This window comes from Lonchura striata, chromosome 8 (assembly GCF_046129695.1).
Source record: "Lonchura striata isolate bLonStr1 chromosome 8, bLonStr1.mat, whole genome shotgun sequence".
In the NCBI taxonomy this organism is placed as follows: domain Eukaryota; kingdom Metazoa; phylum Chordata; class Aves; order Passeriformes; family Estrildidae; genus Lonchura; species Lonchura striata.
In genome coordinates this window covers 22896384-22920311 of record NC_134610.1, presented here as the reverse complement: position 1 = coordinate 22920311, position 23928 = coordinate 22896384, and the positions used below count along the sequence as shown (strand labels likewise).

Here is a 23928-nt window from a genome sequence, read left to right as displayed (position 1 = left end):
ATATTGTACAAATAAAAAAGATACATTAAAATGCCAGCAATATATACAGCATGACATTTTCCACTCTCCCTAAAATGATTTATCATAGTCATGTTCACACTCATTCAGCCTCCTGTACCATAATTTATAGGGAAACTGTTCCATAATTGCTGGTATGACTTTGACAAGAATAATATGATGAGAAGGTTTCAATCATTAACCATCTAGAAATATCCAGTGTTATCCTCACATATGACAATAAAAGCTACATTGGCACTTCATCCAGTCACATCACTTTTCATATTCATTCATATTACAAATTTAGGAAGGGTGCTTTCCACTAGCTGCTCTGAAGAGTCCAAGGAGGCAGCAATACAGAATTTTAAAGCCTTTTCAAAGTAAAATCCAACAGCCCCTGAACCAAAATCCCCTACCCACAGCTATCTTTGTGTTTGAACAAAAGCCAATGAAAACAAAAACATATAAAAATAATACTACAAGCAAGGAAAAAATTAAAAATACAGTTGCTACAGTGGATTGTAGGATGAAATGGATGTTTTACTGCGTCTACATGCAGAGAGGAAGTGTGCATGCTCCTTTGCCTGGATACAGCACCACTGCAGTTCATGCTGCATTGCATGCTGCAGCTCCGTTTCTCTCTGCAGAAGAAATTGCTCACCCATTCATTCTCCTGCTTTAACACTGAAAGAACTGAGGCAAAAGAACAAACACCTTGGAGTAGCCCTTACAGCCCACATTTACATGCCTAAGTACTCATTAAGCATCATCACCCTCTATGGGAGCCTCTGGATGCATCACACCATCAACCTTTATAGCGTTATTTTAAAATCATGCTTCACGTTTCCATGATCAAATATGGACTTAAAGTTAAGCATCCATTCCATTCTGATGATAGGTATACCTTGCTCTGTACTGTTGCTAGGGTAACAGATGTGGTAGCCATTAGATTAATGGTAAAATGTATTCCCAGGAGGTTTTTGGTTTGTTTTTGTTTTGTTTTGTTTTTATTCCTAGTTGCATGGTTGTGTCAAATTAATTACAAAGAAAATTCAGAGAATATGCTCTTAGCTGAGACCAGCAGCTCCTGCAAGTTTTGCGTTTACCTTCTTCAGGCTTAAATGTAGGAGATAAAATACACAGATGCTTTAAACAAATTATATCAAAATTCTTGCTCCAGATGGAGCTAATGAAAACTTAAAAGGTTATATCCTAACCAAGATTTAATTAACTAACTACAGCTATCCAAAGTCCTGTACACAGTAAAAGGGAAAATATTTATCACCTGTGAGAAAATACTTTTTGGACCTACTTAAGCAATGGAAATTATTAAAAAATTCCATACACATTTCCTGCCTGTTATTGAGCATACATCAGAATTCTTCTCCTGATTTAAACATTTAAAAAGTATCTTGTGGTGAGACTATTTACATTCAAAATAGTAAATTTTACAGTTTTCATTAAAAACTCTTGGGTTTCAAAATTTTCTTAAGAGGCAGGGGAAGAAACTTCCTCAGCAGCAGCTGAGAAAATAGTATCAGAGCTGCCGTACAAGCTGGGAAAATATTCCTAAGCCAATTATTTTTATTTGATTTTTTTAATTATTTGCCTCTTTTCCACAGATCACAGTTTTTTAAAATACGTTTCTGTTCTAAACCAATTTTTCTGTATCAACCTTTGTATTTGTAAAATATATGTGTAAGAACTTATCTGAAATCTAGTAGAGAGCTCTGATATTTTCTGAAGTGCTGCCACCAATATTATGGCCGCACTGTACACCCAGCCCTCAAAAAAGCCCCACAGGAAAGCTCAAGTTGTCTTGAGGGGAATCAATACAGGCTTCATCTCAAAGAGATCCTGGAGAATTACATCCACACAAACAAGAGTCTCTTACAAATGGAAGTCTAAAATAACTGGACTAGTACTCTATGAGGTAGTACATCAGTGTTAATTTGTAGTGAAACAAATAATATTTAAAACATTAGGTGCTTACAGAAAGGATGAACAATATGGTGTTTAAATTGAATTACCACTTTCTAAAACAATAATCTATCTCTGTTGTTGGATTTACAAAAAGAGATATTCACAGATGACACAAAACTACTTTAAGCAACTGTGGGCTCACGCTGCCAAAGAAACCACTTCCCAAGAGACTCCAGAGCATGTTTCCTACTTGTCCATGAGATTATATACTTCCTGTTCCACTGCTGTACATCGTGACCATGTTGCTTCTAAATCTTTTTCAAGCCACTTTAGGAAGTGAAAAAAGTAAATTCAAAAAATCAACAATTTTTGTCTCTAGTGCTATCATCCAATGCTGTAAGCAAGCAAATCTAGAGCTAACAAGAACAGCCACATTACAGGAATAAATCTATCATCCCACCAGATCGTACCAACAACCAGAGTATTTCCTTACCTGCCTCCTGTCTCTCTGAGACGATGATGAGGAGGAGGCACTTCTATGTGATGGAGTAGATGTTTTGTGAGCTGGAGATACACTCTTCTCCTCTGAACTCATCTTTGCAGCAAACTTGTATTAATGATCTTGTGCTCTTATCACTCATGGACAAAAATGCAGGGGATAGTCTTCTGCATCCTTCTGTTTCACAGTTTATGGACAGCCAAAGAGGAAGTCAGTCTCAGCTAAACTCCACCTTAATAAAGAAAAATGTGGGAGAAAGAGTGAATGAACATACCCTCACTCCAAAGTAGCTCTGCAGCAAAGAAATCTGTTGACTATTTAATCCAACACATCTCCCAGTCTTTTACTCCCAACAGCTACCCAGAACAAATACAAATGCATTGTTCTGCATTCTCACAGAAGATTGAAGTGGTATTATTTTTAAAAACCCTAAGGAAAGGCTTAAGTAATTTACAGCAATTCTCAGGCAAAGTTTAAAAACCCTTGATAACATGATGACATTATCAAGTAACTCCTCAGGCTTTCCCTTCCCTATAGCACAGATACCACTGAACACCCCATTATAAACAGTACCTTGTAAAAATCCTGCAGTTAGGTCAAGAACTCTGCAAGTATTTTAAAAAGCAGGTGCCTCTCTCAAAGGTGGTGCCCTCAGCTGCAGTATCAAAGGCTTCAGTGAGGCAGGGGGAGTGCCTGGCTGGGGGCTGCTGGCCAGGGCTCACCCACCCCCGTGCAGGTGCCTTCCCTTTTGTTTCCTCAGCCACTGCTAGGTACGCTGCTGCTTTACAAACAGCAGGGAATTTCTCTCACTACTCTCCACCCAAACCTTTAATTTCCACCCAAAAATAGAAAACAGATACTTAGAGCAGCACAGAGGATATTTGTGTCAATAAACAGTCAAACACTACCTGTCAAACCCTATCAAAATGCTGCAAGTACACCATGACAGTTCAGGAATGGAGCCACACTTCTCCATGTTTAACAGATCACTGTGATCCTGCTTCAGCTGACTGATACAGAGTCTGATCTTCCATTAACCTTGGATAGAATTGTTCCCTGAATGAGATGTTAGCTTCAGGCAGATGACATATCTTCTCCACTGCCCTCCTAATTTTGAAATAGTGCCCTTCCACATTCACTGTGCTGACAGCACACCAAGGGTCAGCACAGCACAGCTAGCTGCAGATGGTGTGGAGAAAGGTGCTGTCCTGGATCATGTTAAATCAAATCAGGACAAACATACATTAACTCTCAGACATGAATGCACACTCAAGAAATTATTCCATACTGAAGACAAAATTCTAGCTTCTCCAGAGATAACCACGGAAGAATATCATCCTGAGCCCAGATACTCACACAGAAGCAGCTAAATAATTATTTACATAGTGCCACCAGCTTCTGAATACTGCACCCTAAGAAAAATGCACCTGCTGGAGCCAAGATCTGTGATTATTCAAAACCTTTTCTGCTTGCTGTACTAAGGGAGAGTGGAATGACTTCAGTTTATTAGTTACAAGTACTTTTGCAGTATGAGTATCATCCATATTTATGAATGAGCTTCAATCTCCATTAAGGAGACTCCCATAGAATTACAAACCCACATATTACCCACAGAGGCCACACTGCATCCCAGTGAGTGGGAGGACATGGCTGTTCCAACAGCAAAAGCTGCCCACATTCTCTGAACAAGATTCTCTGAATCTTGGCAAATTCTGTATTCTTTTCAGGATGACAAGTTCCTGCTAGAAGAAGCCTAACAAGATTGGTTATGCTGGAGCTGCCAAAGCCAGCTACAAGACTAGAGGTTGCAGGAAGAAAGAAACAAGCTGCACAGCACATTTGTTTCAGAACTTCAGAGAGAAAACCTAATGAAGACGAACCCAAAGAAAGGCTTTTCCTTTTATCCTAACATACCAGGGGACTGCTGGTCTAGTTTAACAGCATTTTCATATCCTACAAATGCATCAGGGAAATTTTAGTCAAGGAGGTGTACCAACAGGGATATCTCAAGGTCTATTTCATTTAAATCAAAAATGAAATTACAAAAATCAGAACAAAAATACAATCCTAGTTCACAGAGCTGTGCAGAACACGAGTTATTTAACAGGAAATCTGCAGTCACTTTCAGCTGTGAGGTCACAGAATTTTTTTTTAGCAGAGTAGCCTTCGGACAAATAAAAATCAAGCCCTTTTTAAAACATCTGATCTTCACTCAAGTTGACTCAAGTGGAAAAGTTTATATTTATTAATAGCAGAGAGGACAATGGTCTGGCACTTCAAGTGTGTTCTGAAGGCACTTTGTAGCAGTAGATGCTGTTGTAAAAGCAACCATAATGCTAACAAGGAGTACACAAGAAAAGCTCTTCTGTAAATAGCTGCCAAGTTTGGGATTCTGTCAAGTATGGACTTTTTCTTTTGAAAGGTATTAAATAAAAGTAGTGGCTTACACCTGAGCCAAGCCCCACAATGGTTCTGTTGTGCTCTCCAAGCACTAAGAGCTGAACCTAACCAGCAACTTGTTCAAACCACACTGACTTGTGACCACAACAAAACAAAAAACGCCAAAAATACTAAACCACCCCCTTCACAAAGAAAAGAAAATAAGCAAACGTTTCTTCTTGCCCTGTTTCACAGCAAAAATAGCTTCAATACTAAACCACTATTACTTATACATAGAAATTCCTGATTAATTAACAGTGCAGATCAGGGTTAAAAGTCAAAAAAAAAAGACAACTGGAATATTTGGGAAAACATGACTTGTAAGAGCAGCAAAAAAAATTATGCAAATTAATAAGAGTTAGAAGAGAGCTCTTTCTTATTGTTCTTGAACACTGAATTTTGATTCTTTCTATATTGCTGAGGGTCTATCTTCCAATTTTTGCTTAAATTTGACAATAGATCTTTTTTAGAGCATGTTAGAAGGAATAAATCTAGCAGAATTGACACAAAGAGATGCCAGTCTCTCTGTAACTATGATTGAAGCAAACAATTAGAAATCTAATTTTTGGCCAACAAATTGAACTTACCAAAATGAAAATGATGCTTTTGAAACATTTTTAACAGGCTTTTTCCATCAGTCACTGGCAATTTTGCTATTGATTCCAATGGGAACAGAATCAAGTTATATACCATGGCAGTATGTTTCTAGAGAGTAACAGAAAATCTAAAAACACATCCAAAAACTATGATGATGGGTTTTGGATGAGTGGGGATGACCTCCTGGTAATCATGCATTTGTTCTGATACTGTTTCCTGACAAGTACAAGGCAAATTTTATTATCTCTTTACTTCACAGCAAATATATCCTCTACATGGAAGTACTTTAATCAATTTCATCGGAAATCAATCTGAAAAAAAATTATGACATAGGCAAGGGTAACAGCATTGGCTGTTGGTTATTAATTGCTGTATATCCAAGTAATATCAACTTGTAGGCTGCATTTTGCAAACACCAATTAAATCACCCACGAGCTGCTCAGAACCCCTGTCAGTTCAGGACCACGAGTGGATTCAGCCCAGAAAATGTGACAGGGCATTGACCTGCTTGAAATTTGCTTTGCCAAGAGTTCCAAGGCAGGGGATTCATTCATTACTTCTAGCACACGAGACATACAGCCTAGAATGCAAAAAGCAGACACTGCAGAGATATTTTGGCCATTCAGAAGTTTCAATGGCCTGGTTGGGAGTTTTGTCCTCAACTCTTTTTGTTGGCATCTCAACTATTTTGAATTTAAAGTATAATTATCTACTGGTTCTGCAGTACATTGTTTTTTAAGTTTTCTACTTGTTTTTTTATGTAAGGTGATGTATAGAGAAAAGTAATATGCCCAAAGTCATGCAGAGGGCAAGTCTCATGAGCAAAACATGCAGCGAGACCTTTTCACTCTGATGCATGAGGAAAAATGCACTGTGCCATGATTTTAACATACTCCAGATGAGACAAACACCTCTACCTAATTCTATTCATAAAGGGATGCAAAATTACCATATAGGAATGACAAAAAGTAATTATTTACTATACTAGAGGTTCTTTATTGTATAGTTAAGTAATCATTTATAGTTTATTAAATATCTAGAATTTAATATCTCTTCTATAACTAACAGCTATTCCACCACTTTCTTGCACTTTATCCCTACTATATTTATTTCTTAAGCTAAAATTGAAGTCAAGATATGGTTTTCTCAAAGTTTTTGGCTGGATCTCAATTGTTAAAACTTATCTGGGCCTGGGGGGCTAAAAGCTACAGATTCCCCATTCTTCATCCTTTCTCTACTTCAACTAAGATCTGAATATTTTTTTCCTATACAGTTATTTTTATCTAATTTATTCTCAGTTCATTAATGGTGTAGTTTGAGACTTACCCTCCACACCCTCTGGTGTCCTAAATCAAACACTAAACAGATCAAAAAAAACCTTCATTATTCATTTCTTTTCTGTCTTCAAAGGGTTTCTGTCTTTTTCTGTCTAAATAAACAAAGGAAAATGACATTTCAGTTTTCATATCAGAAACCACTAATTTTTACACTAGAGAAATTTTGCTTTCCCTGAAGTCCTGCTGTCTATCATATGAAACAAAATTATTTCAAATACACTAAAATAAATGACCAATCCACTACTGAGCTGTAGAGTGTGATTATTTTTATATTAATACTACTAAATAGTATGAAAGAAAAGGAAGAGCTGAGACCTACTTAGTGATTTCTCATCGCCTTTTGTCTTGGGTTACAATGCTTGATGTTCATCTTTTAAAAGCATTTCTTGGAATTTTGTATATTGAACTGCTCAGTAGTGTCAAAATACTGAAGGAGACACTGAATATCTGTTTAAAAATTCATTACTCCTCATTTTCTTCAATGAATAAAGTACATTGTTTTTGAGGCTACACAGATTGTCGTTATTTGAAATTTCATTTTAAAATTGATTAATTTTTTTGCTACTTGCTAAAATTTAAAAAACAAAACAGAGAGGGGGAGTAATGAAATGGAGAGAGGTTATTTTTACTGGGGAGAAAAAAAAAAATTTTGAGTGACACAAGACACTGCGTGAGGGAGTAAACTGGGCAAAGACTCGGAAACACAAGCTGTATAAACTGCAAAAAATAATTGGGTGACACCGAGCAGAAAAGCAGCATGTGGAATTGAATATAAGCAAATTAAAGGTAGGAATATTTGGCTATCATGCTTTAATAAGCCATTGCTGTATGGCAAGTCCACTGACACTGAATAGGAAATCTCTGTCCTGTCCCATAATCTAAAAGTGTCCCACCAAGCCTGGGCAACTGCATCAACTGCAGGTTTGCAAAAAAGCTATTAGCAGAAATGATGAAAAAGTACAGATACATAAATTGTATAAATCCAGAGTTATGAATAAATGCATGTCATATAAAAGATAAATTAAAGTTTTCAATCAGTAACTCAAAATGAAGTCTGGACTCAAGTAACAGACTTCTGTGATTAATGTTATGTTGCTTCTCACTCTGAGTCTTTTCTGCAGGAGTGCCCAGAATACTTCAGTGTTTAATCTCTCCTGTGGTATTGGAGTAATTTGAGAAGACAATTTAGAGCACAGAGATCAGCCTTTAGACATAAATGAAACAAAAGTATGCAACAGTCACTGACATTAATTCAAGGAAAACATTCAAACTGATCCCGGGCTGCTTTTCACTTGGGAAGGAGGAGGTTTTCTGTGGTGCTGTGTAACACAGTCATTCAACATTGGAGCACTCACTGAAGGCCAACCTTTGTTCTCATATAATGAGCAATATGCAACTGCCTCTTTCCCTCTTCACTGCTGACCTTCCATGCACGAAAATCATAACCAGCTTTTGTTACAGTACATGAATGTTGCTAACACAAAAATATAATGGAAACAAAATTCTGAATGCAGTAGCAATGATTTGATGATTTAATAGACCACTTGTAAGAAATAAGCAGTTTGTTGTTTTTCTTTTTTAACAGACAAGAGAACCAATCCCTTTACAGACACTATTTGAGAATCAGCCACATTACTTTAGCAAAGTATTAACTTTTTAAGAAAAGGTTTTCATAAATTCATTTTTTGTTTGCAGACCTCTGAGCAGTGAATTTTAAATCACTGATTAAAAGACAGCAAAACAACACTTGATCTAAGGGAGCCACTCATGATTTATTTTGAGGTCCAACATTTGTAAATTGGAATAAATTAGGTGCTACAGGAAAAATGGGAAATCTAGACAGTACTTAATTATTTTTAAGGTAGAAGATATTAGAATCAAATGACTGTATTACCATTGCTCTTTTCAAGTATTCTTATGAGCTGCCTACTGAAGGTTTGGATAATAAATATACATGTCTATTCTCAGGCATTCATAACAACATTGCCATATGCAAAATCTCAGTCTGATATTATATACAGCAATGCATACAGTGCCTAAATACTGCCATAAATCATTGTTTATCCCTTATTCAAGAGGCTCTAGATCCTGCCTGTTAGCTAGGAAATTAGTCACAATGCAGCGCTACCCTGGAAAGGTGCTCCGACACAGACCAAACTGCTGCACTTAGCACAATTTGCAATCTCCATGATCACAGAATCATTTAGGTTGGAAAACAGATCATGTTTTTAGATCATGTCTAAAAGCCTTTAACCCCATGCAATGCTACAGGCTTGGAAATAAGCATCTGGAAGGTTTTTAGCTTTTAAGGTCTACTTCTGTGTGTAATCCTACATCATCCAAAGCATATTGCACAGGAGACTGCTGTACCAACCAATTCTGAGATACTCTTATTTCATGTCATCCTTAACAGAATGTTGAGTGCCCCAACACTTGGTATAATTTCTTTAACTCTGAGTTATTCCCTGAGTGGCTAGTCCAAGCATGTCTCAATAATATAAAGGCTATAACAATATTAAGAAAATCACTTGCATGGGCATGTATCTCTGTATCTCACACAAGTGTGACAGATTTCATCAAATAGATGGATGAGGTCAAAAAACAGATAATCAGATTCAGACAAGAGGAGGACGGCACAACATCTGTCTTTTCTATTTTCTGCTTGCCTAGACGATTAAGCAGGGTTTCCTGCCCTTCAGAGGCCCTGAAGCATTCATAGCAATTAGTGGAGTCCCAGTATGTCCAAACCTCCAGTTTAGATGATTTCAAATTAATGGCAGTATTAGATGATTTTAATTTCAAAATAAACCCTCAACCCATTTGCAGCCTCTGAGGAGTGCCTCAGCAGCTGATGTGGTCCCAGGATTTTCATGAGGAAATCTTTGTTGTTCCATGTTCCTCAGGCTGTTACAGCAATGGAGGACTATTGATCTGCATGGCACGGAAATGTTTTGCATAAATCAGAGTCAGCATTCTCGGCCTCTGGCACAGGCATTTGGAACAGACTGCTGAGAGCAGAGGGTTCGGTGCTACACATCTTCACAAACATATAAACACAAACGTGCAATCTATGCCAGTCAAACATTAAACAGGAAAAACTAACTGATGGATGTTATCATCCTTTCTAGGATGATCCTAACCTAAATCTAGGACATATGAAAAAATAAAAAACCGAAGAAAAAGAATGCAGTACATGCTATAACATCCGTTGTTTAAAACTGAAAATATTGATGGGGAATATTCCCTTTCCATCCAGTATTTCTCAGAGAATTTCTCAATTAAAGAAAAAAAAAAAGCCAAAAATTTTAATCAAAAGGAAGTGTTTTAAAGAATTTTCATGCATCCTGCTTTTGTTTTTTCCATTGGAAAAACCCTCACGATTTTCAACAAGCTCTTGAAAACTAAAAGTCAGAACCCCTTTTTTTCCTTATTTTACTTTTTTTTTCTTTTTTTCACTCAGCAACTTGAACAAAAGAAAAATAGATTAGAACCCTCAAGACACTTTAGCAGCTTTTTAATAAAATCTCAACTGAGAGAAGCAAAGAAACTAATTTCCCTTCCAAAAGCTATAACATATTTTCACAAAAACTGTATTAATCTTTGAGAGCATAGGAGGCTGAAAGTTTCTTGTGACCCTTGAAATTCATGTTGTCTGGTTTCATTTTACTGCCCTTCATTTATTAAGTTATCTCTTGCTTCTCTGCATGTTTTATTTCCACTACCACAAAAACATTACATTTTAGCTCTATGTTTCAAAACTACCAAGTAAAATTTTGATTCACAGCAAATTAAGAGCTTCATATTTTACTGATTTTGAACATTATCAACAAACATTTGTAGGAAGGATGTAAAAAAAAAAACAATCAGTGCTGTCTCAATATAAATGCAATATTTTTATGGGAACAAATAAAAGGCTAGAATTGATGGATTTTGATCAGGTCGTGGAGAAAACAGAGAGACACAAAACCAGCATATTAATCAGAGCTTCACCAACCACGATTTTTGGGGTGCAACAGGGAAGGTCACATCCAGGATCAAAAATGCAGTTTTATTCCTAGAAGTAATTAGCTTGACAAATAATAAGGAGATCACAGCTGCACAGGATAATATAGCTAATGGCTAATAGGTAATCTGGGAAATATTGAGATGGAATAGGGAGGCTCTATTGCCTCTGTGACTGCTACTAAATCACTGCATCCAGTTCTGCTGTCAGCATTTCAAAGACATTCACAAATAGGTTCAAGAGAGAACCATAAGCATGACCACAAGATTGAAAAACATCACTACTAATAAAAGATTTATAGAGGTCAATCTATTTAGTTTGTCAAATAGAAGATTGAAGTGTCACTGGATGACAATCTATGGCCCACTATATGGGGGGAAGGAACTTATTGTTAGAATTCCTCTCAAAGGTATAGCAAAATCTAAGAAGGGGAAAAGGGAGATAAGTATATGCCAGTTAGAAAAAAAGCACAGATTTATAATAGTGAAGATAATTAATACTGATAAAATACACTATGGATTACAATGGGTATTTGTGTAGAGGTATGAGAAGACATTTTCAGATTCAGACCAGAATTTTCAAGGTCTGGGGTTTTTTTTAATGCATTCAAAGCTCAGTCACCACTGCTGATTTGGAAGAAGAAATTCATTCCATGACCCATTCCATAGCAAGAGTTCAGGTTAGACTGTAATGCAGCCTCTCTCCTGCAACTGAAACCAACCAACCAAGAAAACAAAGCAACACAGAAAAAGGGATACAATAAAAGGAATTATTTTTTTTCTTAGTTCTACCTCTGGTACAGCCCAATTATTTTCCACTTAAGGTTTTCCAATTTTATCTTCATCTTTCACTAGGCAATTATTAAGTCTGATATTTTGTATGGAATAATGTTTCATGTTCTTCAAGTGTAGAGAAAGATAGATTCTGATCACTGTTAATATTTGTGTTTCTTACTGACACACATTTAAAACCTAACTTTCCATGGAAGACCAGGAGCACATAATAAAGTAATTTGTTTTATCTCATTACTATACAAGTTTAGCTGCACTTCACTCAGAGATCTTTTCATTAGAAAGTCAGAAAAGAAAAATAGACAATTACTGCTCATGGCAAAAAAAAAAAATCAAAAATGTCTTGAGCACTTGAAAAATACATTAGGAATCACAGACATGGCTGAAAAGAGCCTGAGATGGAATAATCACTTTTGAAGTTCCTGCAAAGTTTAAGACGTTGACTGAAATTAAACTGAAAATAAAACCAGGCAGCTGCTCTAAAGTAGTTTCTTGACAGAGTGAATCAGTGACCAAAAAAAACCCCACAACAACAACAACAACAACAAAAAAAAAAAAAAAAAAAAAAAAAAATCCCTTTTCTGCTAATACCCAGTTGGTTATCCCTTAACTCTCTTCCATGAGGGAAACACATAAGATTTCCTATCCTCATACTAAATCCAGCACACATTAATTGCTAGATATGCTTAATTCTTCCAACCTTTGGAATATTAATGAATCAACATTCAACTTCACTGACCAAAACCGCAGTGTACTCGAAAGTAACATGTATTTTTCATAGAAGAAACTCTCTACTTCTAACACTGCTAATAATTTCAGCTGAAATTACACCACACTGAATTGCCTTTGCCTGTGCACAAAGCATGATCTAATATGAGGACAGCAATGCCCTAAGGCACCTGGCACAGAAGGAAATATCTGAGTAGTTCTAGAATATTTTCATCATTGAAAAGCTGCATGTTTTTCATCAGTCATTGATTTCCCAAAAATATTAAAGCCAGAAAATGACTGCTAATATGTATTGATTTTTGTACATACACAGATTATAAAACCAGAATAGAATATTGGAGTCACATAACATAAAAAAGACCAAAGGAATTTTCCAGCTTAGCTCCTGTTTGAAATAAACGATATAACATAGCAAATCATTCCAGTGCTAAAGCTTTCAGTGCTGTAAACAGACCACAAATCCAAAAAATTCTTGCAAAAATTAACTTTCCTGCATTATTAAGAATGTGCAAATTATTTCTCCCTTAAATATGTCTAAACTCAAGTCTTAATCAAGAGTCTTTGTCAAACTTTTGCCTACTACACAGAAGAGCTCTCTACAAATGCAAAATTTGCTAGTGCACAAATACAATGTTTTTGCAACACTTCAGTCACCTAACTTCAGTTTTCTCAGGTTTCTAAAAGATTTTTAATAAGCTTGATGGAGTTTAGGGAAGAATTGGCATAACTGAAGAATTGAAAAATATTTTATAGTCAGATGTGCATGCAGAAAGGCTTGTATTAAGCAAATTAAGAGGAGGAGTGAAAGCTTGGTTGAGCCCAATGGTACCTCCCCTAATTCCCAGAGCAGTCCTTGTTTATACAATCTAGACATCAACATGACGATTAATCATCTTTAATTAATCATCATGGACACAGTAGCAAACATGGTGTGCTTCAACAGAATATTGGACAAAAAGTACAAAAATCTTTGGCCACAATTAACAGTTACACATGCATAAATTAGCAAACATGCCAACTGGCAAACAACCATCCTTCTCTCCTGATATCAAACACTACTATTCTCTCTGAGCCTTACTCTACTTACACTTCCCCAGAATTTGGGACAGGACACATACATGTTGGTGGCTTATAGAAAGCACCAGGGTTAGTAATGCCCAGCGGAAAGCCCTGTTCCACCTGTCTAAACACAACCTGCCTTTTAACACTTCAGTAAGTGATGGATGATCATTATTGCATGAGCCTAGAAGCTCATTTAGCAGCAAAAAATTCTTTAGAAAAAATTTTAAACATTTTCTGCATTTGCAAAAACTTGCTCTTCTTGGGAGAGACCATGACTACAGATTCTAACCACAAGAAAAAAAAATAAACAAAGGGAATCTAAAATTAGGATTTAAGGACCATTTGACTGCACCCTGCCACTTTGCAATAACCGGTCTTTCCTCTCTCTAGGTCTGAGATATGAAGAAGTTTTTCTTCATCCAAACAAAAAATGAATGGTATAACAGCAAGCAAAAGATGACTTATTTTAACATAACTAAACCTGTGGTACACTATCACTTTATCACAAACTATTTGTAATTTTCTTTGCAAAATAGTTTGTATTGAGTTATACCAGCAACATCAGCGCTTACTCTGAGTCAGTTGTACTTCACAAAAGCATTTTAAGGAGTGTAATTTTAGCATGGAGCCAGGCCAGCTACAGAAGATACAGAGTTTGCAGGTTGCAATGAATTCTTTCAAAGTCCTCATTAATGCTCCAACATAACAGTTGCACTCAAACCCTAAATGACAAGTGCCTGCCAACGCTTTATAACACTTTGACATTATGCTTTACCACAATATTTACTAGGAACTAATACATTTTCTTTCATGTCCAAATGCAAACTTCCCAAACTGATTGCAAGAGAGAATTCCTAAATGCCTAATCTCACTATGACTTTAAAGAGACTTAGAATAATTCTTCAGTTTCACTAGTAAAAAACAAATTCAGTTTTTGACAAATCACGTTTCAGGTTTGCATCCAATTCACTGATGTTGTCAGCCAATAACTATTGCCTAATGTTATCAACATTCATGGTTGTTGATATCAAAATTTTGCACACATTCTTAATTTAAAATACCACTCAGGTACAATATCTTTTATTCAGCTCCAAATGTTTAAAACTTTGATTTAGCAGTTCATTAACCCAATATAAGAACTTTTCAAATCATGCCATATTTACCAGGTACTTAGATATTTTTCATTCTACCTACATTGGAATGAATGAAATAGGTTTTTTAAGCCATTCAATTATACAAAGTGAATTTAAAGCTTTTTTAAAATGTTACGACACATAAAATAATTCATTTTTCTTCCATCTGTGAATGTCAGAGTTTCATATTTTACTTTTGTAGTAATAAATATCATTGGAGAGGTGCCTTTTGGAGAGCTTCTCAGAGTATCAGTGAGGTAGACTGAATGCAAAACCTGCAGCAAGCTCTCATACATGCCACAGAACTTGGAGGGTGAAAAACCCTCTTTATTTTATTTTAAGGTGAAAGAGAAAGCAAATGAATAGTACTGGGGAAATAAAAGGAATTGCTTCCTTCTTTTCCTGAGCAAGCCCAGAGTTAGCCAGCTGCTAATCAAATATGAGCAGCCAAAAGTGAGGTTCAGCGGTGAAGGCACCACTCAGCATTTTGCTGGCTGATGTGCATTAACGTCACTGCAAACACAACTGAAAGGAACAGCCAAGAGGCAAATCCAGCATCTGGCCAAAGGCAGTGACTCAGCTGCACTCAGGGCACAGCAAGAGAGGGATGCAAAACCTAGCAGTCAACAGAATTGCTGCTCCAGTGCAGAAAACAGGACGTTAACCAGGACTGCTGAGAGGGCTCACCCACAGGTCTGACCATCTCCTCCTGTCAGAGGGACAGGGTGAATCACAGGCACCAGTGAACAGCAACTTTGCTTAATTCATACAGGAAATGTCAGGTTTCTTTCTCTAATACATTCAGTTAAAAGTGAGGTCAGTGAGGGATGAATTTAGATTTAAGGTCTGTCTGAATTAAAAATAACCAAAAACCTCGGGTCATCTAAAATAACATCTTGTCCTCTGATGCTTGTGAACATCAATGACATAACAGAAAGTCTTGACTGTTCCACTGTTCTGTGCTTCCTGTTTTAGAAGGCAGCTGATGTTCATATGAATGGGGCGGTCTAAAAAATCACAAAATAAATCAATGAACTCCATGGGGTTTTTACTGACTCAGAAAATGTATTCTTTTGAGCAGATGAGCTAGCATGAGATTGACCAAGAGTGACTAAACTACAATGCAGGTGACCTAAATATGTTGCCTTTCCAGCTCATGGAAAGATGAACTCTGTAGGAACAAATTTGGAGAAGGGAAGGTGAAAAAAAGAAAAAAACTGAAACTGTTTTTGCCTTCTGGTACTGCAGTTATTCAAAGTATGCTTTTTTTGGACTGTTGCAATGGAAGCACTATCATCTCTTAATCAACAAAATGGTAATAGCAGTGGATAGTTAGTTATAATTATATATTATAAATTATAGAAATTGTGACTGTTGGAACATGGATTATGGCTAATTTTTCATTATGCAATTTTTATATACACACTTCTTACAGAAAAGAAAAAAAGCAGGAAAGCACTAAAATACTTCATAAATCTTGGAATATTTTTCTAAAGTCAAAAGTTGAAATTAAATATTAGTTTATTTACTTGTCTTCAGTTGTTTGTCTGACCACTCTTCTCTGAAGAGGTGGTCTTCATCCAGAAGACCACACAAGAAAATGAGCATTTCAGTGAAAGTGGTTTCTTCAAACAACCACACTGCCCTGAACAGAGGGGACTCGCCCCTCTCCTCATGTTCTGGATGACACTGTTAGTCCCAGATATGGCAAACGTGTTGGGATTGTTTCACCTCTGTGTGTAAATTCCCATATGTTCTTCTGCTATATCTAGCCCATAAAACAATTACAATTTTCTAGCAATTTTTTAATTATCATTTCATCATACCTGAAATAGAAATCAGAATAGCAAAATGATCCCTGTGTACTTTTAACTCAATTAAATTTAGCCAAGCACAGTTGTTTTCCATCTAGGAAAGCAGAGACTCAGAGTTCACTGCACTCAAAGAGCCTCCAAATCCCAGAGGGGTGGGAGGATTAAGTACCAGAATCAGATGTCAACAGGGACTGTCACATCCTCACTTCCTTATGGTATCCCTGCATCAGATGGCCATGCTGCAGCACCTCTGTCTTCTGCATGGTATCATGTAATAATCATGTTATAATGAGGTAATGAAATATTTACCTCCTGAACAGATGTGTAATGATAAATTCTAATTTTGTCCAATCTAAATTTAGTAAGCAAATAGCTATAAATTGGACCTCTGCACTTAGAACAGTGAGCAACTGCAAACAGACTGTAACTGCAGATGCAATGAAGTCAGTATGACTTTGCAGTATTTTAACCTTCCTTAGGAATTCCTGACATTTGGAGTAGCCCGCTCAAGAGAAGGATGGTTGCTTCTTTTGTGATGGGTTTGTAATTAAAAGTGAAAAGTATTTCAGAGGTATAACATTCTTAAGCAGTGGATAAAGCACCAAAGAAAAATCATTGAATTAGCATGCACCAGCTGCCTCAAACCATCGAGATGAAATGTTTGTAGTGCTGTACCCACAGGATAGTTTGTACAACAACATCCAGCGACATGGCTGCATAAGTGCCAAGCACTCCCAGCAAAGAGCCTGGCAGGTTGCAGCATTCTGTCTTTAAAAAACCAAAAAAAGTAATAAAATACCATTGTAACAGTTCTCAAGTTTGCCATCAGAAGCTTTTACAATCTGAAAGTATTAATGGGACCATGTAAGGCAGTGGCTTCCTAGAAACAATGTGAAGTATTTTGAGTTTGTGTTAATAGAGAAATGGAAAAAAAAATAAACAAACCAAACAGAAACACATAATTTTCTATTATCGTACAGCAACTGCTGAAAATATGTCATTAAAAGAATGTCACCCTATTTATCCAGTACTCACACAAACCTGGTTTCAAAATGACATAAATCACTGGTATTTGTGCTTCCACTGCTGCAATAAAATCCCACTAAAAAGTTCACAGAGGGTCTGCTTTGCACAGATGTCACTTTTCCTGTGGTACCTCTGCCTCAATCTTCACTTATTCACTTATTCATAGCGGATAATGCAGAACATTTTGCCCCACATTCATCCCTTGCTTTCTGAAATCCTGCCTAGTACAGTGATTCCATTTACACTCCACTACCTATCTAGTTTGCACTGAAAAGCTACACACACAGCTAAACCAACACAGCTGTGTGTGTTGTGCCACAGCAGCTATTACTAATAATTCAATAGTTCCATTAATATATATCACAGGCCTCAATGGAAAAAAAGATCTCTTAATTATGACCAATTAGAGATTAAAAATATGTGCAGCTAGTACATTCCAAAAATAAAAATGATCAATAATTCCAAACATCTGAGATTATTTATCCTTTACTGGAAAGGCCTTTGTAGGAACCTTTTACATTAAAACTGGTATCTACAAATTTACAGTTTCACTTTGAAGAAGCAGGGAGAAGACTTATGGAATATTAACTTCTGTAGATCCTTTGTATCTGAGTGTTTTCTAGAATAATGGTATCAAATTTCAGATGGGTATTTCTCTGACATAATATATTCCATAAATTAGAGATGATAGAGCTAATTGACTGTTTATAAATAAAGTCTGGCTGCTGCAGCACAGAGATGTAAAAACAGAATGTACAACAGAGTTCTCCACATGGCAATGCTGAAGCGAAAAAGATTTTGCCAATGTTTGGTAAATTATAGCTGGATATGACTCTGCTGTGGCCTATTTAGGTTTTTTTAGAACTATTTTTGCCTGCTTTTTAAGTGTTGTTCTTTACACAAGCAAACCATTAACAGATTGTGTTTGTCAATGTGATCTGCAAAAAACTTGTTTCTTCTCACAATAAAATGCTGCCCTGTTTAAAATGCTGTTTGTGGCACAAGGTGTTAAGTCAAGTTCTGCTTCCAGAGAACATCACAGCAGGAGCTAACTCCCAAAACCATATTTATAAAGAAGATAAGCCTCCTTTTCCAGACCATATTTTCATGAAGAGGTTTAAATAAAAATCCTCTTTCATTACTTATAATGATGATTTCTAACTTGTCATAATGAATCCAAAACAGAAGTCATATATAAATAACTTTTATATTAATTAACAAAGTTAATGTTGATGGTTTTTGCTTAAACAAACTATTTCAGTTTGCAGTGGTTACCCCTAGGAGCCCATGATAGCCAAGTGCCAACACCATAATATTTGCCATACACTGCATTAATCCACATGCCAAAAAAAAAAAAAAACAAAGGCTAAGGATGTCACAGAGATCACAACAATATTCATTTTACCTGCTAATGCTATCAGCTTCATTAATCACATCCATTAGACAAAGATAACTTAAGAGTACAAAGATATGGCACAGCAAGAAGGTGGAGAGCAACAGCAACTATGCAAGAGCATTTGCATAGTAATGAACTGCTGTAGGGAAAGGAATCAGGTAAGCTTTCAGTGGTCATAAACATTTTGGGAGAGACAGCTTTCCAACTTATACAGAAATCTGAATCCAGCACTATCAAGGATAGTAAACGCTTGAGGAAAGGCAATTTATAATCAAAGCCAGAGATACCCAGAGGATCAACATTGTGTTGAGTCCTCCTTTAGTGTTAGCATAGCAAAACTGAATGATGAAGTGCTGACAGGATAGACCATGTTCTTGAGATGCTACTTCTAACACAGACATCTCCTGCCTACATTGAGGAGGAAGCAGCAAAATCATAAAGCAGTAACAAATAGAAATAAAAGCTCCTAGATGGATTTTTTGGTTTTGGTTTTTTTTTTTTTTTTGGTCCTTCTAAGATGAGGTAATGATAGCTTCAGCTGGGAGACAAAAATCCAGTAAAAGGATTATCCAGCACCTTCAATGTAAGATTAAGACTGCAATATTCACAATTGCAGCACTATATAACACGGAAGATAGTAAGAGAAGGGATGCATTATAAACGATTTACACATTTTCTTTGAAATTTGATTCAGACAAATAAAATTACTAACCCAGTCTGTCATCTAAATGGGGAAGATGCATAAGAAAGCACAAGTGAAAGAAACATCAAGTAAAATATTCCCAGTTTTCATTTTTCTGTGTGTATATAGCAAATATTCAGCTACCTCCCTTGACTTTAAAACATTAAGCAAAAGCAAGTACCTGGTATATATGTATAAGTCTAATATTGTTTCACTTGATTAAAGTATTTGCATGTTTTCTCAAGTCCTTTAGGAAATGACATACATTTTTCCATCACATGTATCTTACTTTCTCCTCTTCCATCTCCAGTTGCTCTGAGGGCTTCACCAAACTGGAGCTGGTATTTCAGTAAGTCACTTTTCAAAGAAAAAAATGACTGATTTTCAAATGGCTTGTGAATGCTGGCAAGGCCAATAACAAGGAATGTAGATTGTAACTCTACCTTGCACAAAAAGGACAATGGCACTGATGTTGATGAGCTGCTCTGTAAATCCTCACACCAGGATAAAGGACAAGTAATAAGGCCTTTTTCTGTGACTTTTACATCAAAGAAACCACAAAGGCTTCACATTTGTACGGTCTATGCATCAGAGCAAAAAGGCTGTCACTCCATTTCTGCTACCTTCTTCTGCTACCACCTCTATATATTTGTGTGGCAACCATCACCTCACAATCCCAAGGGAAGTAAACTGAAAGTTAACAGTTCAAAAGAATCTAGCAGAAAAAAGCCTATCATATATTTTACTGCATTAAGTGAACTACTGTTGGTATACAACAAGAACTAGTTTAAGAATTGTTCATTAAAGCATTTATTCTATTACCATACTGATAGTAGCTTTCATTAATTGGAGACAGATTTTCAAGGGTTTTCTTTATTACCTCATTCACTAGACAAATAAAAGTATACTAAATGGAGATGCTACAGGATTTGATAGCCAGGTTTCCAACATTTCCTTATTTTATTCTGTTGTGACTGTCATTCTCATTTCAAATCTTGGGTTTCTTTATAGATTGATTCTTTGCTCTTTGTCTAATCAGAAATGACTCATCACCTAAATTATGACTAAAAATTCCAATAACAGTACATTCAATCAAATGGAATTGAGCCAAAGACTTGAGCTACCACTTTCTTGAAAATCTTCCAAATATAAATATATTATCTGTTCCAAAGAGGCACAAGTTACTACTGCTGCCTTTAAAAGCTCTAATTATAATTTTACTGCATAAAATAAAATGGCAAAAACCAACCTGCTGACACTGAATGTTCTAGGTTCACATCATCAGCTAAAATACTGCTACTTTTTGTTACACAACATTGGGATAAGATGTTTATTTACAAATCAAAAGGAAAATGTCACCTCAAATAATGTCTTGTGAAAGTCTGCCACAGAAGGAAGTTCCAATATAGGATCAGTTACGTTGATGTCTCTCTCGCTACAATTTTGAAGCTGAAAATAATGAATGACAAAAAGAACTGTAGAAAAAGCTCCAATTCCTTATGCTGTCCTGGATGCAATACACGATGACAAACAGTAATCACAAATCTGGAACCATGAAGAAGGTATAAATAGAATTGTCTAGGTAGTCTACAGCTGTCAGTTCAATTCTCCTTGATCTACCTGCTATGTACACAGCACCATCTCTATTTAGCCATCATATGGACCTGCTGGAACACCCTGACAAGAGAAGTGGTAAGTGAAACGCCTGTCACTGACCACCCAGGAGACTAATCTCCTTTTGTTTGCTTGGAAATGATAAAGTGCAGTGGCCACTTCCAGTAGAATAGATTTAGTGAAAGTGGGGAGCTCAAAGCAGCACATGAGAAAGTGAAGAACAGAGGAATTTGTCATCAGGTCCATACTTTTCCTCTTCATACAGTTCACTGCAATTGAGCAATTAACTCACAGTTCCCCTACAAGAAAAAGCCACCACCAAACCCATCCCCCAAATTATTAACTACTGCTCCAAGAGAAACAAAAATTGCATGCAATTACATTTCTCTCTGTGGATTACTAAGAATGGGAAGGTTATTAAGATGTAAAACCAAAGTGACATTCTACAACTAAAAACCAGGACAGAAACAACACCTACATTATGCAGTATTGTCCCTACAGGCCTGTATCTATTTAATGGCATTTTAATAATGTAAGAAAGTTAAAGTAGCTCTCTTTGAGCTGTTTTTTCAATATAATAAGGGTAGTAGCTTGTGGATCTGCAAATATCCAAACAGCTCTTATCTAGTATTTGGAAAAAATAATACAATATCATGCCAGGAAAAAAAAAAAAAAAAGAAAAAAAAAAAGCCCTCATAACATTTTTATTATGCTTGAAAAGAAAAGAGAAATAAGAGGCAGAAATTAGAGGAATGTGGGATGTTCTTTAAAAGTTCCCATCTTTGTTTGGTTTAGCATGTTTCCATTATCAGCAGAAACCCATGATTCATAATTTCATTTCTAAAAGGAATCTTAGTAATTTCCTACCTGTCAAATCTGGCACACTCATGTCAAATACAAGAGCAGTAATTCAAAACTTGGGAGTAGTCAGAGCCCACTAAGTCACATATTAAAAGCAAACTGACAGCAACCAAATCTCACTCTTCACTTACACCAGTTAGGGGTCTACCATCCCAGAAAAGGTGCTGGTGTGACCCATGCAATCAGTAAAAGCTTTCCCAACACAAAAGCCTCCGTGACTACTGCCACTCTGCTTTGCCTGAAAGCCCCTGGAAAGAAGCCAGAACTCAGGAACCACACTTCCATTATCCTCCCTCCTGAAGACTGTTAAGGTAGAAGACCATTTAAAACTGCCCATGCTCCACACTGCAGATATCAGGGATATTCTGCAGTGTCCTAAACTCTACAGGCACACAAAAAAATTATGAGTTTTAGTCACAGTGACACTAACTATTCTAATTTGAAATGTTTATCCAGGAATGCTTAAGACTTTTACTGTTTGCCCGTCTTTTGTGGCTGAAAGGCCACAAAAGCCAATTATTAAAGAAATACATTAGATGTAATACACAGATTTTAATCCCATAATATTAAAAAATGCATCCTAACTGAGATTATTTAATAAGTGCTTTAAAACTGAAGTGTTGACAAAACTTCAGAGAAAGGGAAAAACACCACACCTGTATTGGGACACACTGTCCTTCTGAACTACAGGTGAAGGTTGCAATAGGTAGGGAGCTACAGGAAAGAGGCTTCTTTCCAGGAATTAACTAGCACCACCAGAAATACAAGCCCTTCCTGACCACCTACAAGCATCACCAGACAATTACTATATAAATACTATTTCTACACATGACACCTATCATCACAGAAGTCTAGGTTAATTATCTAAGTAGCATATTTCACACACCAGACAAAGAACCAGAGACAAATCCTAGATGCCTTCTTCAGAGAAAGACAACTCTAGTATATTTTAATGTACAAGCTCACCTTGGAAAATTGCAACAAAAAAAACCAAAACAAAACAACAAAAAAAAAAAACCCTATGTATTAGTACAGCCAGTTCAAGGATATTACACATGTGTATTTGTCACCAGTGAGGCTTGTTGACATCAACACTGGCTTTTAATGGGTCTCATTCCTTACTCCAAAAGATACATGGAAAAGACACAAATCCTCACTGTGATCTATCACACAAAAGAAACAGACTTGTTCCTAAGGAACATATCACATATAAAGCAAATCCACCAAGGAGAAAACAGTGCTGTGAAGTACTTATTCACTGAAAGAATCTGACACACTTATGAAGATTGAAGCTGCTGCAAAACTGCTACAAAGCCGCAGATGCTGCTTGCATTGCCTTTCTTGAACCAGAAAAGCCACTATTAGAGCCAGGACAAATAGAGCACATAATGACCAAATACATCATCTTTACATCTGCAATGCTACAAACCAAGTCTTTGAAGCCACATGGGAGATAGGCGTGCAGCAGCTCCAGGCTAAGGCAAAATACAAATCACTTAAAGAGCACCTTCACACTTGCCACACAAAAATCATAGAAGAAAAAACCCCTCAGAATTATGAGTCAATAGTTGTACTGTTACTTCTACGGGAAAGCATTTTACTCATAATTATTCAAGTACCAGAATGGAAAACTGAGTATTCTAAACATAGTTTAAAATGGTTTTCTCTTAGTACAGATTATCAAATTACTATTTCTCAAAAGTTCTTCACATGCTCATATTCACTGATCAACTGCATAGCATTATTCAGTCAGTGTTGTTCAGAATTCAGATTTCAAGAAAGAAAGGAGAAAGGCATGTGATTTGTGAGTATGAGCTCCTTGCTGGGGTATATGCCTCCAAGGCACTGGGACACCTCAAGACAATGGTGATGGGCTTGCTTTCTTGGTAGCATAAGCCATGCTTTTATCACTGGGATTTTTATACAATAGGATTTATGATGTTGGGTGTATTTCTGACTTCTGGCCACAGCAGGTACTTTTACAGATGTTCAGGAATTACTGCCCACTGCAGAATTGCATGGGAT

The 23928-nt window shown here is 36.5% G+C and overlaps 1 protein-coding gene across 7 annotated transcripts in view; it reads right to left on the bottom strand.

The window, feature by feature from the left end:
• OSBPL6 (oxysterol binding protein like 6) overlaps positions 1-23928 on the bottom strand; it is an 85184-nt gene that overhangs the window by 41633 nt on the left and 19623 nt on the right. For 6 of the 7 annotated variants that reach the window (XM_021552443.3, XM_021552440.2, XM_021552445.2 and 3 more), the window contains exon 2: positions 2414-2651. In XM_021552443.3, the coding sequence (XP_021408118.1) occupies positions 2414-2515 (102 nt within the window). In that variant the 5' untranslated portion in view covers positions 2516-2651. Of the gene's footprint in view, positions 1-2413; positions 2652-20787; positions 21183-23928 lie in introns of those variants that run through there. The other variant, XM_021552441.3, reaches the window with a different exon arrangement.